Here is a 17030-nt window from a genome sequence, read left to right on the forward strand (position 1 = left end):
TAAGTGGAGCTGTGGCTCAAGTGGTAGAGCACTCTCCTTGAGCTGAAAAACTGAGGGACAGCACCCAGGACCAGGGTTCAAGCCCCAGACCTGATCAAAAAAAAAAGAAAGAAAGAAAGAAAGAAATTAGTCAGCTCAGGAGATCACTCTACCTCTGAGCTACTGCATCACTTCTGGTTTTCTGGTGGTTAATTGGAGATAAGAGACTCACGGACTTTCCTGCCCGAGCTGGCTAAACCCGATTCTCACATCTCAACTCCTTAGTAGCTAGGATTACAGATGTGAGCCGCCAAACCCGCCAAAGTTTTTTTTTTTTTTTTTGGATTGGAAATGAGCATAATAGTTTGTGATAAAAAACTGGAAAATATATACTAGTGAAATATGATTACTCCAGAAAGATGGTTTTGTTCTTTTATATGTCACTGTGGTTCTATAATTTACTCAGATACATTACACCGTTCTTAAAAAGTATTCCAAAATAGATGTATATTTTTGGTTGCTACTGTGAATGAGATCTTTCCACAGTTTTGTTTTCTAACAATTCCAGTCTTTTTTTGGTATACAGTCTCCTGAAATCCATATTGTTATTTTTTTGTGAAACAGCTCTATATAAACTTTGTACATATTATACTAACGTCAAAAGAAAAGTATGAATAAATACCTCCAATTTTTTCTGATATTTTTCACATTCCAACTGACACTGTGTGAGATTTCTTGCAGTTTCCTCTTGCAAAAGTTGAATACGTTCACTTTCAAAAGACTTTAATTTACTTTGATGGAGAAATTCTGCTACTTTAGTTTCTGTACTAATTTGTAGTTCTCTGAACCTGAAGAAAATAAAATGGTTATAAGCTTCTAAAGAAAGTGGTCATGATGATTTATATAAATATAAATCTTATTTCTATCTTTTCCATATCTTCATATTATTGTTAACAATTTATATTTATCCAGGAAAGGTTTTAAAAATGTATGACAATAAATAAGTCCAGCTACTATAGCATACTAATTAACTTCCTCATTCTAACCATAAATTCCTTTCATACAAAAATAATTGCTGCCTATCATTATTACTATTCTTTTTATAAGACACAAAAAATAATAACAGCAAGTTCCAGTGATTCTGCCTAAAGTGATTTGATTTCTACTTTTCATAGGCTTTTAAAAATTATGGCCTTGTTTTCAGACTTATTTTCATTTTAGTCTAAATAAATGCTACAAAATATACTCTTCTTCTTCTTCTTTTTTTTTGTCAGTCATAGGGATTGAACTCTGGGCCTGAGCGTTGTCCCTCAGCTCTTCAGCTCAAGGTCAGCACTCTACCACTTGAGCTACAGCACCACTTCCAGTTTTCTAGTGGTTTATTGGAGATAGGAGTCTCACAGTCTTTCCTGCCCCGGCTGGTTTGAACTGCGATCCTCAGATCTCAGCCTCCTGAGTAGCTAGGATTACAGGTGTGAGCCACCGGTGCCTGGACAAATTCTTCATTTTTAAGTTAGTAAATATATCAGATTAGATTCAAGAAAACTTAATGTATAAATTGTGAAGAGTAACATAGAAGTACAAATAATAGATTATAATAAGTAACATTCTCTTCATTCCACAGGAATAACTAATAATGACATTACCACTTGAAAATACTTCATGTTGACTGCATTCTAACAGAAAGTAAAACTCAGATAAATTATATCTTTTCAGGAGCATTAATGAGTCCAGTACACTGTGAAATTCACTTATTTAAGAATTTATTTAGCTATTCATTATGAGAGGCAATAAGCATATTTTACAAAAATGTTTGCTTTTGTCTTCTTAAAGAACTTAATTTTCTGAGGAAGACAAGAAAATACATGAAAATTCAATAGAGTAAGTACATCAATAGTGTAATCTAGGTTCAAAGGAAACAAAGAAGAGAGACCTAGCAGGGTGAGGGCTCATGCCTATAATCCTATCTACTTAAGAGACTGAGATCTAAGGATTGCAATTCAAAGTCAGCCAAGGCAGCAAAGTCTGAGACTCTTTATCTCCAATTAACCAACAAAAACAAAGAAAGAAGGCACCAGTTTCCATCCTTTTTCTTTTCTACACATTCTTATCAATACTTATCACTGTCTTACTTTTTGATTATAGACTGGTAATTTGTGTGATCAAAATGTATTTATTCAACATCTTACTGACATGAAAATATCCCTGCATTACTTAGGGCAAATTGTCCTATAAATACAAATGTAGGGGCTGGGAAGGTGGCTCAGTGGTACAGTGCTTGCCTTGCATGCCTGAGGCCCTGGGTTCGATTCCTCAGCACCACATAAGCAAAAAGGAAAAAGCCGGAAGTGGCACTGTGGCTCAAGTGGTAAAGCGCTAGCCTTGAGCTGAAGAGCTGAGGGACAACACCCAGGCTCAGAGTTCAGGCCCCACGACCGGACCCCCCCCCCCAAAAAAAAATACAAATGTATAAAATCCCATAAAATTAATACCAAGTCTGTATGTTAACCTATAGTACACATATAGACCACATCACTAAAATAAATTCTGGTAAGTCATTTAGAATGTGATGCTGACCCTTAAAATAATTTGTTTTGTAAAGATTAAGTCACAGTTTTTGCCTTTTTAGACATTTGGAATATCTAGAGTACTTTGCATAGAAATAACCAACTCCAACGAAGAAATCACAGACTTAGCTTGGAGTATTACCTGTTCTTGTTCACTACAGGGCACCCCAGAGTTATTTTTAGCACTAATATTCCTTTCTCAATGTTGAAATATTAAATAGTAGACAACATGTAGATATTGAGAATATGGTCAATGTAACAAAAATTAAGCAAATAACTATCTAGATTATATTGCCTTACAGAAATTTGAGTAAACTAAGTTAAAAAAAATTGATGCTTCTGTAAATCCAAAAGGTAATTTAAAAGACTACTCTTTTCTTATGCTGTTTAAACAGTAAATGAATCTGCATTAAATCATTAAGCCTTTGTAATAATTTTAATTACTTTAATAGGTTAAATTGAACTGTGAAATGTTGGAAAGACATTACAGCCACCAAAGTAGGTTCATCATCGAGGAAGTAATGATGTAAACAGCTAAGCCTGATGGTTTCAGTAACTCCCACCAAACTCGTTTGGCTAATATAACTTGTTACATTTTACTTTGTTGACTCAGACTTTTCATCCTCTTAGTTTGCACGTTTACTTAAACTAAGTCAATATCATCTACACATTAACAACTTTGTGTTTGACATTTTAATTCAACATAGTAACCTTAAGAGGTCACATTTCCCATGAAGTATTATCATCATCTCCACTTAACCTCATGATCATCGTGTCTTGTCCTGATATTTGTCTACATTTGCCTTTATGCCATAGAAGTGATTGGTTTTAGTTTTCATAAGACCCACCCATATATCACATATTTACTTTGAAAATAATAAGGTCCTAGAATTGAACTATTAACATGAAGGAAATAGTCACATGGGGACTGGAAGTATAAGAAAAAAAAAATGAAAATCTGCTAAAACGACCTGTAAAAAATACTCTCAGGTTGGAATGAATTCAGCTACAAATAGTGACATTTGTCATATCCTGTGATTCTCAAAAATAACTACAGGATGTATCAACATTACACTGGATTGTCAGAAATAATTAAACTTACTGGAGTAAAGCATTTGATAAAACATCAAACAGCAGGCTTATATAATATTAACAAGCAGTCTTTTCATTATCATCATCATCACCACCACCACCACCACCACCACCACCACCACCTACCACTGTGGTGCTGGAGACTGAACCCAGGGATTTGCAATGGTAGTCAAGTAATCCAGGATGGAGTTATATCACCAGACCTATTCTACTTGTTATTAACCTCTACCACATTAAAACTGGATATTTATCCAAACCCAGTTATCTAATCTCATTTGGTAGCCAGCAGTCTAAAGTCAAATATCCATATGTAGTATATTCAGTGATGTCATCACCAAGGGAAGTCTTTTCTTAAAATTTTTATTTACTTATTTATCAGGAAGTATTTTTTTTTTTGTTGGTAGTGGGGCTTGAACTCTGGGCCTGGGCTCTGACCCTCAGCTCTTCAGTTCACGGCTAGCACTCTACCACTTGTGCCACAGTGCCACTTTCGGTTTTCTGGTGGTTTACTGGAGATAAGAGTTTCACGGATTTTCCTGCCTGGGCTGGCTTTGAACCGTGACCCTCAGATCTCAGCCTCCTGAGTAGCTAGGATTACAAACATTAGCCACCAGTGCCTTTTAGGAAGTCATATACCAAGAAATTTCACAGTTGGAAGACAAATAGTTGATGTAAAACATTTGTCTCTCTCTCTCTCTTTTTTTTTTGGTCAGCAGTGGGGCCTGAACTCTGGGCCTGGGTGCTGTCTCTCAGATCTTCAGCTCAAGGCTAGCACTCTACCACTTGAGCCACAGCACCACTTCCTGCTTTTTCTGCTTATGTGGTGCTGAGGAATCGAACCCAGGCCTCATGCAAGGCAAGTATTCTACCACTGAGCCACCTTCCCTGCCCTAGCATTTGTCTCTTTAATAGCAGGACAACTGTATATAAATAGTACAGGAAGTAAAATCCTTATTCAATGTAGAATAGCAAAAATTGCTAGGTGAAGAAACAGGAACAGGGAAGAAATTTTAGTAGTCAAACATTAGGAAGATTAACTGAACAGAACAACTGAAAGATGCTTTCAATGCTTTATTGAAATAAAAAGAAATGAGTGGTAAAGAAAATTCATGGCTTAGAAGACTCATGGGAGCAATAGTCATGGTTAGACTAATAAATTCTTTGTTCGAATAAGATAATGTAATTCTAAATTCTACAAGCAAGTCAGCAGTGGTTGATGACAGAATTTCTATACTTAAAAGCACTTTCTACTCTGAAACATAGACCTGAATCTCCAGGTAGGGAGCCTTTGGTGGACTTAGCTGTATCAAATAGGAGCTTACAAGGGTAGAAACTAATACACCTAATTAGCTAAGAATTCAATCTTGTTCATAAGGAACAATTTAAATTTTCATCTCTTCCCCGAATAGGTAGTAGTTCCAAATTTATTTTCAATTATTTAAGCAATTTAATAAAGTCATTCTTATAGTAAACACTTCAGACATTACAATTAAACATTACAGACTTCTTTATTACCAGTTTGAAACCCATTGATCCTTTTATAACCAGTTATCAGTGTTTCCTGTATTGCTCCAGTTTATTTTTTCCCCAAATAGGCATGTGTATCAGTCATGAAAGGATATGCCAGTTTCCTTTTTATTTTCTAATCAGATGTCAAAGTATCACCTATGCTTATTTCTCCTACAATTGCCCAATTGCCTTAATCTATTCTGGAATTGCTTAATAGTATACCTCACCTTTTCATTTGCTATATAATAGATACATTCCAATTCACTTCATTAATTCTACAATGATAAACATTTAGCATTGCAAATACTTTGAAAAGCTTCCAAGATCATCATTATAATTGCTTCCAATGTACTTTCTACCACAAAATATAATTGCTGAATCAAAAGATATAAAACCTTGATAATGCCCAATTTTCCTCCCAAATGGTTACTGTCAATTATTATACTAAGACTATACATAAAACTGGGCACTGTTGGTTCATGCCTGTAATCCTAGCTACTCAGGAGGCTGATATCTGAGGATCTCTATTTGAGGCCAGCCTGGGCAGGAAAGTCTGTGAGATTCTTTTCTACAATAAACTACTCAGAAAAATCAGGAAGTGGTGCTGTGGTTCAAGTGGTAGAGTGCTAGCCTTGAGGAAAAAAAAAAAAAAAAGCTCAGGGAAATAGTCCAGGCCCAGAGTTCAAGCCCCAGGACCAGCAAAATAAAAAACAAAAAACGACTTCAACATATTTTACTATACTAATACCTGCATTAATCTCTCTTATTTTTTTTTTTTTTTTGTTCCGGTCGTGGGCTTAGCGCTCTATCACTTGAGCCACAGCGCCACTTCCGGCTTTTTTCTTTTTGCTTATGTGGTGCTGAGGAATCGAACCCAGGGCCTCATGCATGCAAGGCAAATGCTCTACCACTGAGCCACCTTCCCAGCCCACCTGCATTATTCTCTATAAAATGTTTATTATGCATATTTTATAAATTATATCTTGAAAAGAGATGTCTACTACTATGTCATCGGGTTGATTTGTTATTTAATATCCTAAATCATTTAAAAGATCTAAGACTCCAGAAACAGGCATTCCCACACTAAAATACCCTCTCCAAATATACCAATTTATCAGCTGACAAGGAAGACAGAATGTAATCTCTTGTTTAAAGTGCATATTAATCTAGTATCTTGTTTATACATATAAAACTTGAAATATATATATGTACACATACACACATCTTTTACTTTTATTTTTCATTACTCAGTACTGAGGATCAAACCTAGGGCTTTTTTTTTTTGGTTGGTTGTGGGGCCTGAACTCTGGGCCTGGGCACTGTCCCTCAGCAGGATAGTGCTCTAACACTTGAGTCACTATGCCACTTTTGGCTTTTTCTGCTTATATGGTGCTGAGGAATCAAACCCAGGGCCTCATGTATACAAGGCAAGCAGTCTATCACTGAGCCACCTTCCCAGTCCAGGCTTAATTTTTTAAAATATATGTTATACCACTGAGCAATAATCCCAGACATAAATTTGGTATATAGTATACCCTAAAATGGGACATTACTATATGTAATGAGAGAAGTTACTCATAATAGTATATCACACATGTAAGCACTTTATTTTGTGTCTGTACTAGGGCTTGAACTTAGGGTCTCGGGTGCCGTCCCTTAGCTTTTTCACTGAAGGCTGATTGGTTCTGTATCACTTGAGCTATACCTCCAATTCAACTTTTTTTTTTTTTCTTCTTTTGCTATTATTGGAGATAAAGAGTTTCATGAACTTTTCTACCCAGATTGGCTTGGAACCCAATCCTTAGATTGCAGAATCATGAGTAGTTAGGATTACAGGTATGAGGTACCAGTGCCTGGCTGGTACATAAACATTTGAAACAAGAAAGAAAACCTGTCAAGAACAAATCTTGTGTGTTAAGAGAATGCATCTTCAACTGCTTTTCATACTGACATAAAGGAGAATCTATTACCTCCACAAGTTATTGAAACCTCTTATCAACCAAATATTTTCTATTACTCTATAGTTACCTATAAGTTTAAAAATTTGACATATATCTCTGAATACTGAATGAAAATTATTTTCAATGAAAGTCTGGAGAACAATTTTATAAGTTTAAAAAATATATAAAATATAGTTATAAAGAATCAAAGTTCTAATAATTCTGGACTTTGCATTTCAGCTGTGAACTTTTCTAAACTGAAAAGCAGGCAGGTAGGAAAACTTATAAACCACTATTAGCATTGCCACAGTGATTACTATGGGGCATGAGAAAGGAATTTAGGAGTCTGAGTATTTGTCCAAACGTTTCTGCCATTTAGATGATTTCTCCTCAGCTGTAATACTACATCTGTCATTTTGGCTTATAAGCTAATTCTTAAACAAATGTGGGAGAGTTTTTTTTCTGCTGTGTTAAAAACGCTGAGTATGTTAACAACTGTACCATGGATTTCCAAGAATTTCAAGCATGCACTGGAATAATTTAATGCACCTATCATATCATGATCAAATAAAATATGTAAGATCATTAATAAGGTAAACAACATGTAGTAATACTTGACCTGTTAAAAGCAACAAATAGGTTCTATAGGTATGTAAGGATAAAAGTAGTTAAATGAAACCAGTATATTGAAAGGGTTTGTTGCCTTAAAAAACTCAAAGCATGCTTGAAACAAAATTAGAGTGAAACATTTGATAATACTTTCGAATGGAGAGTGTTTTCTACTCTGTGATAAGACAACAAAGACTTAAAATTCAACTTGAATTTTGTTCAGAAGAACAATGATTATTATTAAGTCTTAGAACAAAGATGATTAAATATTGCTATGCAACACTCAAAACCGTATGTCATGCTGCTTTCAATATGTATCTGAGTACTCGGCTACATTAAAGAAATAAATCAGAATATATATGAACTGACTCTAAAAGTCATTAGGAAAAGCACTTTCAGAGAATGTGTTATAAAGGGAGTATGAAGTATTAACAATGGCAGGATGGAGGCTAATTACATTTTAGCTGATTTTTCATAATAAATAGCTTAAAGAGAAGAAATTAATTATGATAGCTAATGTATACATACAGTACTGTAAAAGGTATGGGGAATACAAGTCATTGATTTAACTTTCTAGTAACAAGCAAGCTTTATAAATCTTAACTTACATAAACCTGTGCTCTGAACCAGGCTCAAGAATTATATATAAAAACTGTATCATTCACAAAACTTTCTAATGGATTGATGACTCATGAACTTGACAGGGATGCCTATCAAAACCACTTACAGAACTTCTAAAAAGTTAACATGTCATGATTCTATCTTAACCTAAAGAATCAAGAGCTCTTTAGGAAACATGTTGAATTCTAGGTGATTAAAATGAGCTGAGTAAACAAGTAAATGTTCACAACAGTAGCTAGTAAAATTAAAATACAAGTTACTTGAATATGAAAATCTTATTTAATCCATCTATGAAATCCTAACATTTAGAATATTACCTAGTATTAAATTCATAATGAATCTTTACTGAATGGAGTTGTATATAACATCAGAGTTTTAGGTCTTATAAAATTTAATTTGCTAAAATAGGTTAAAGGTCTGATAGAAAACAAAGCATCAAGAACTAAGCTGATGAGGGCCAGTCTTTTCTGAAGTATGACAAAACCAGTGAGTGAGGATGATTATTTCTTGGTTTAGGTGTCAGTGTAAGACAAAAACAAATTACAGGGAAAGAAGAAAAGAGAAACCAATGTGATTACAGGTTAGGTATGACTGAGCTACAAGAAAGATTAATGTTTCTAAAAATGTACAGTTTGGATAATGGTTGAAGTGGTAAAAGGAGACATGACAACATTCTGAAAACATCTGAAAAACAAATACAAAAGAGAGAGCAAACACTATAATGTGACAGGATCTAGTTACATTCTGTAGTGAGTTAAAATTATCACAAAATTTACACATAGTTTTAGGAATCTCAGTGTGACTCACTGGCCTACCCACATAATGTAATGAAGTCCATCATGAGGACATCAAAACAGAAGAGAAGAAGAAAAATATACCATAATAATGTGAAGACCTAAATCACTTTGTTAGGTCAACTTCCTCATCTCTTAATTTCTCTCATTAGATTTAATGGACTAAATAACTACTTATTAGTTTTCCTGTAAACTACTACCTTGGGACTTTCAAACAAGTAGATATTAAATATATTATGTCAGCTAGGCATTCAGTAAACACATATCATGCTATAATCATATTTTTATTTTCTACGGCTGTTCATGAAACAAGAAAGCTTATGAAGTCACAGAAAAGTCAACATACCTATATATTTATGAGTATAAATGACTCCAGAATAAAAGTTAATAATAAAAGATCTACTATAGCTAAACTAAAAACATTAACTGAATAAAAAAATAAACCAATTTAATTGCCTAGTGTTCATTATTTTGATAAAATGTCTTTTCTTCTTAAACATTTCTTGAGACTCCTTTTGTCCCCAACACATTTCCCCCATAAAGAGGTGCTATTTTCTCATTATGATGGTGAAAGAGTTAGTGAATTAACTACTGCATTGCTTCCCATTCCTGTATTACTGTAACCATGACTAATGTGGGTTTTGAGATGCCTAAGAAACATGGTTACTGAACTGAGAATATTTCGATGAACTGAACTTAGTGGAACAATTCTAGGACCAAAGATAAGAGCTGTTTAAATGTTTAGCTTGTTTATTGTCTACATAATCAAAAAATATTAACTTATCTGGCCAATGGTGGCTCATGCCTATAATCCTATCTACTGAGGAAGCTGAGAGCTGAGGATTAAGGTTCAAAGCCAGCCAGAGTAGAAAAGTCCCAGTGAAACTCATCTCCAATTAACCACTCAAAAACTGGAAGTGGCTCTGTGGCTCAAAGTATCAGAGTGCTAGCCTTAAGTAAAAAAGCTCAGGGACAGGGTCCAGACCTTGAGTTCAAGTCCCACAACAAAAAACCAAAAAACCAAAACCAAAAAAAAACCCAACAACCGTCCCCCCACCCCCATGGGCTGGCAATGTGGTTCAGTAGGACAGTGACTATCAAGAACAAGTCCTAATTTCAAACACCAGGACTACAACCTTCACTCCCTAAAAATAACTCCTAATTCCCCTCTCTCAGAAACCCAACTCTTCCAAATAAAAAATAAGACTTGTCATGAAGACAAAGTAAAGAACAACAACAACAATTAAAGGCCAATTAAAACCATGGAACTCTACATAACTTTATAACAACAATAAAAATATTTAACAAAACAACAAGAACAAAAAGAATGGATGAGAAACTGAGGTATATATCAATGGTAGAGCATATGTATAGGTTGCATGAAATGAAGCCTTCAATCTCAGTACCAGAAAAACTACCACCAAAAACCCCACAAAAGAAAAACAAGGACAACATATAAAAAACAATGTTTTTTTTCTTTCATGCGATTGTTTCTAACACATTTATAAGATTATTTCTTTGTTGCTATGTATGTCTCTTCCCTACAGTATAACCCCTGCTTTCACTGTATTTGATGTCGGTATAATTTGTGGAGGGGAAGGGGAAAAACAAATTGTTTAAATAGGGATACAGGTGGACCCATTGCAACAATGAGATGTACAAGTTGTTATGTCAAAAACAAACTTTACAACTTTGTGGGAGGGGAGTGGGGGGGTGGGGAGGATTGGGTGGGGGGCTGGGGGGAGGATGGGAAGGGATGGGAAGGGGAAACAAAAGAGGAGGCTACAATGCTTGATAAGAAATGTACTCCTTATCTTGCCCATGTAATTGTAACCCCTCTGTACAGTATTTTCACAATAAAAAAAACAAATAGGGCAGATATCAATCCAACTATATTAATAATCATTTTGAACATTAATGGTCTAAATGTACTAAAGATTACCGTAAGAGCAAAACAAGATCTAAGCAAATGTTGCATATAAGAAATACACATATTAGTAATTACATTTAATTAAATTATATCTAATTAAAAAAAGAAATACACATATTAAAAAAAAAAGAAATACACATATTGTCATTTACTTAAATATTCTGAATTAGTTTAGTGATTTACTTCTTATTTCTTGATTATCTTTTTAATTTTGTTACATCCTATTTACGTTCGTTAGGTTTTTGGTTTGTTTTGATTTGTCAGTAGCTGAACTTAAGGCCTGTGTGCTGTCTCTGAACTTTTTTGCTAAAGCCTAGGGCTCTACCACTTTGAGCCACAGCTACAGTTCTGGTTTTCTGGTGGTTAATTGGAGATAAGAATCTCATGAGTTTTTCTGCTTGGGCTGGCTTTGAAGCATCATCCTCAGATCTCAGCCTCCTCAGTAGCTAGGATTACAGGCATGAGCCACCAGCACTTAGTTTTTTGAAATGTCAGCCTGAATGTCAAAGTTCATACTTTGAAGGGCCATCCCTGATACCTCCTTTAAATAGGTAAGAGCCGTCACAAACTACTCACGATAGTCTCATAAATATATGCACCATTTTACTTTAAAATAGAAATATGTATGCATACATATATTTCAGCTCTGGACAATGGAAATTACATAAAAATTTAAAATTCTTTACGAGTGTATTGTGTACAAGGGTTCAATAGACACTGAATTAGTCCATCATAGAAAAAGTTTAGGGAGATTTTAGCTCTTTATTGCTCTTTCCATAGTCCATACTCCAATAAACAGAAATATGAGCATAACATACATATTTTTCCTCACATTCTCCTCTGAAACCATGGGGAGAGATATGTTTCTCTTTTTCCTTTTGATGTATTCAGTAATGTGCAGAGCTCATAATATTGGCTCTTATTTAAAATGAAAGGAAACAAGGCAAGCAATGTTAAACACATGGAATTGACAGAAAGGAACCTTAGGTTCCTCACATATCAATCCTCCTAGTGAAGGGGGAGTCGCAGTCGTGGTGATTAATTTCTATTGTGTTCTGCTACAAACAGTAAGGATGAGGGGATATGGCTCAGTGGAAGAACACTTGCTTAGTATGTGCAAGGCCCTGGACTCAATCACAAGTACCATAAAGGAAAAAAAGTGAAGTGTCTATATAATGGAAAATGAGCTTACCTACGTGGAATTCAACCTAGTGTACAATTACTTGGAAATATTTATAATGTTCATTAGATCATATTTTAACTTACTGAAGACATGATGTATGTTTTGACAATTAGAAATTCCTAAGTTTTTATACAATTTATTTATATTTTACAAAATTCACAAAAAGAAAAAAAATCAAGAAAAGCAGATCTTAATGATGCAAAACTAAAAAAAAAAACAAAAAAAATCAAGAAAAGATAGTCACAATTTATGAATTTTGTAATTCTAAACAAATGAAGACTAAAAACTACTATGGTGGTTCTTTTATTGAGTGCTTATGAAAATAGGATATTTTGTTCAATACTGCTGTGAAACTTTCTGTCATTAGAGACACATTTATGATTAAGGATCCATAAACTTCAGTTATACCTTAGTATGATTTTTTTATTTGCAAATGTAGCACTGTCTAAGGTTTGTGGAATGAAAACTGGTACATAAGAATGCAGAAAGGAGCTGGGTGCTGATTGTTCATGCCTGTAATCCTAGCTACTCAGAAGGCTGAGTTATGAGGATCCTGGTTTGAAGCCAGCACAGGCAGGAAAGTCCATGAGACTCTTATCTCCAATTAACCACCAGAAAACCAAAAGTGGTGCTGTGGTTCAAGCGGTAGAGCGCTCGCCTTGAGCTGAAGAGCACAGGCCCTGAGTTCAAGTCCTATAACAACAACAACAACAACAACAACAACAACAACAACAAATGAATAAAACCAATCAGAAAGTCAATCTGAACTAACAAACTTCTTACAAATAGAATGCTTAATATTTAAGTAGGCTACAGATAGTGATAGTGAAGAAATAGATTTCTACAAATCTGCTGGCATTATTGGTTAAACCTAATATTAGTTGAAGCACAGAACATATGAAGCAATATGGAAAATTATCTGAAAAATTGTTAACCTTTAAAATTCCTTTTAAATTTTAGAAATCAGTGCTTTTGTTAATTAATTTATGTTTTATAAAGTACTATTTTATGGGGTTCAAAGAATTTTACATTTTCATTATATAAATAACTGAAACTTATAGCATACATCTCTCTTTTAAATATTTGATTACTTACTTGTAGATCAACTGCATGGTTGCCAAATATGACAAATTAGAATAAACATATTTTATAGCATCAAGATACAGAACATGCTTTCCTTTAAATGATTTTTTTTTTTTTTTTGGCTAGTCCTACATTTGAACACAGAGCCTGGGCACTGACTCTGAGCTTCTTTTGCTCAAGGATAGCACTCTACCACTTGAGCCACAGTGCCACTTCTGGCCTTTTCTGTTTATGTGGGACTGAGGAATTGAACTCGGGGCTTCATGCATGCTAAGCAAGCACTCTTCTACTAAGCCACATTCCCAGCCCTCCTTTAAATGATTTCTATGAATGATTTCAAAGCTAACATTTCACTGTGATTTATAGGTCTGAGTTTTTATATGACAACCAGACCAGAATGATCTAGGTGCAATTTTGTCCGTCGTCAGAGAGCAATATGGGGGCATTTTAGGTCTTAGTGATTTATTTATTTTTAGACATGATAGGTATCATTACTTAATCTGTGAATAATCTAGCTAATAGTAATGCATATTTGTAGTACTAAATGAAAACATCTGAATTCTAATAATACATACATGAATGCCAGTTAATGAGCTTTGCTGTTTCAAGATGCATGGATCATTTTCTACTTTTTACAAATAATATGGACAAAGTTTTTGTTTGTAAAATGAAAACCACATTGCCTTGAAGGTTTTTTTTGGGGGGGGGGGGCTTGAACTCTGAGCCTGGGTGCTTGTGGAGCCACAGTGCCACTTCTGGTTTTCTAGTGGTTAATTGGAGATAAGAGTCTCACAGACTTTCCTGCCTGAGCTGGCTTTGAATCATGATCCTCAGATCTCAGCTTCCTGAGTAGGTAGGATTTCAGGCATGAGCCACCGACTCCCAGCTTGCTTTGAAGTTTTTTTTTTTAAAGCACATATTTTTAAAATACTGTGCTTTTAAATACACAGACTTAAAAAGTCCAGTAGTATGAATTAGAATATACAAATTAAGTGGGGGGAAAAAAGCTTTTTCTTTAGCAAGCTTTGCACAGTGAAGGTTACCTGTTCATATGAAATAGTTTTCCCAGAACTAGTCAAAAGCTTTTGTTCCTGTGTGACAGTGAAAAGAGAAGGCAGATATATCTTATTTTAAAACTCAACTAAAAAGGCTAGAATGCCAGTGGCTCACTCCTGTAATCCTAGCTACTCAGGAGCCTAAGATTTGAGGATTGTGGTTTGAAGCTAGCACGAGCAAAAGTCCATGAGATTCTTAATCTCCACTTAATCACCAAGAAGCCAGACAGCTTACAGACAGTGCTCTGGCCCTGAGTTCAAGCCCCAGCATAGCACACACACACACACACACACACACACCACTCCAAATCCAACAAAAAACTTAACTGAATGGATGGTAATAACAGTAATAGCTAATTTGTGTTTAATAGTTTGATGAAATATAAAATTATAAATCAGCCCTTTTATTGTCCCAGTACTGGGGAACGCAGAGCATGGGGTGTTCCTGGGCTCTATTACTTGAGCCACAGCTCAAGGATGTGCTCTATTACTTGAGCCACAGCTCCACTTTTGGCTTTTTGGTGGTTAGCGGTAAGAGTTTCATGGACTATCCTGCCCAGGCTGGCTTCAAACTGCAATCATCAAATCTCAGCCTCTTGAGTAGCTAAGATAACAGGTGTGAGCCACTGACAACCTAGCAGCAATCTGCTTCTAATGAATGAAGTAAATCAACAATATCCCAATATAATATGTTACATACAGGCATTTATTACAGGGAGAATGTTTATGAGGATATAACAAATAAGCAGAACAAAAATGAAGCCCGTTAAATAGGCATTATATTACTACAGTATCCAAAATTTTATACAGTGAATCTCAAATATAGTAAAGCAAAATTTGCAGCAATTAAATGGTCTAAATGAGTTTGTCTCATTTAGACTGTTTGTTTCATTAATACTGTATATTAAAAATGTCCAATTCTGTTGCTTTTAACTGTGATGTGACTGTCATGATGCTTTGAATAATGCTATTAAAGCCATAAAGATGACTTTAACTTATAACAAATATATGCCATGAATCATATGGCACAGCATGTATAATATCTAAAGAACTGTTTTATTCAAGAGCTAACAATTTGCTAAATAGCATAGAGTTGTAAAGATAATTCATAGAAAGATCACAGAATCTTAATAACTCTAAAATTAACTGACATAGATTCTTGTTGAATAATTTAAAAATAAGATTTTACTTTTATAGAAGGTTTCAAATACACATAACTCATGCAACTGAAAGGTATAGGTAGTGAATTATATTGTGGCCTCCCAAAGTATCTACCCAAATCTGGATTCCAGAATATGTTTTCAAATTATTAGGAATGAAGGTTCTTGCATATGTGACTAAGTTAAGCATCTTAAAACATGGGTCTGGTCCTATACTAGATTAGCTGAGTAGGGCACAAATGCAATGACATTTATTTAAGCATCTTAAAACATGGGTCTGGTCCTATACTAGATTAGGTGAGTAGGGCACAAATGCAAATGACCTTTATTTTATAAAAGGAGCACAGAGAAGGCCATGTGAAGAAAAGCTTGGCCCAAACAAGGAAGACAAGGGTCATCTGAAGCCACCAGCACTGGAAGAAGTAGAAACGATTGTCTTTAGCATCTCTGGAGGGAGTAAAGTTGTGCCAACACCTTGGTTTCAGATAACTGGGCTTTATAAATGTGAGAAAAAACATTTTTGTTAAGTGACCAAGTTTGTGGTAATTATGACAACTATAGAGAATCAGTACAGTACAATTTTGGATTTTTTTAAAGTGCATAGATGAAAGCAACAATAAACCTATTGATGTTGTTTGACATCATACATATTATGCTTTCTCTACAGTTTACGTTAGTAGTGACATAATGACACACTGGCAGAATGAACAGCTGGATGAAAACAAAGAGAGCAGATGTCATTCCAGCTCTGCTTGTAATAACATACAAATGACAAGTCATATGATCTCTTTAGTCTTGTTTCATCACTTTCAAAATGAGTGGTATGTTTTCAGTAATTCAGGTTTATTTCAACTGTAAACTTATGTAAACTTTTTTTTTTTGGTCAGTCCTGGGGTTTGAACACAGGGCTTGAGCACTGTCCCTAAGCTTCTTTTGCTCAAGGCTAGCACTCATTTATGTGATACTGAACCCAGGGCTTCATGCACACTAGGCAAGCACTTTACCACTAAGCCACATTCACAGCCCTTGTGTCAATGTTTAAGGTCTTACTTAGTGAAAAAAACCTGAATATTAAAAAAGTAACAATAGAGAGCCAAATGAAATATGGATTCACAGGATTGGACACATTTATAAATAGGGATTAATGAACATGTACTGAGAGTTAGAAATATGAAAAATCCTCCTCTCTTTCTGTCTCTCTCTTTTGTGGTATGTGTGGTAGTGGAGACTAAACTCAGAGCCTCCATCTTGCAAGGCAGGCACTTTATCGCTTAAGCTAGCCCAACAGCCAACAACTTTTTTTTTCCTTCTTTTTTGGCAGTACTAGGTTTAAACTCAGGGCTTCAAACTTGCTAGGAGACTATCTACCACTGCTCTGGCCCTCTGTTTTATAACCAAGATAAAGCATGAATGAAAATTAAATACTACTGGAATATTATATAAATTATACATAGGATATTTAAATTGCGTTAGGCACAGTAACTGTTTACATTTAAAACTAGTTTTAT

General features: G+C 34.8%; 1 protein-coding gene across 1 annotated transcript in view; it reads right to left on the bottom strand.

Annotated features, from left to right (window-relative positions):
- The window catches only part of Pibf1 (progesterone immunomodulatory binding factor 1), a 142019-nt gene that overhangs the window by 70853 nt on the left and 54136 nt on the right, over positions 1-17030 (bottom strand). Inside the window, exon 11 of the mRNA XM_042685793.1 lies at positions 662-827. Coding sequence (XP_042541727.1) covers positions 662-827 — 166 coding nt within the window. The remainder of the gene's footprint in view (positions 1-661; positions 828-17030) is intronic.

This window comes from Dipodomys spectabilis, unplaced genomic scaffold (genome assembly GCF_019054845.1).
Source record: "Dipodomys spectabilis isolate Male_0828 unplaced genomic scaffold, ASM1905484v1 ptg000095l, whole genome shotgun sequence".
Lineage (NCBI taxonomy): Eukaryota > Metazoa > Chordata > Mammalia > Rodentia > Heteromyidae > Dipodomys > Dipodomys spectabilis.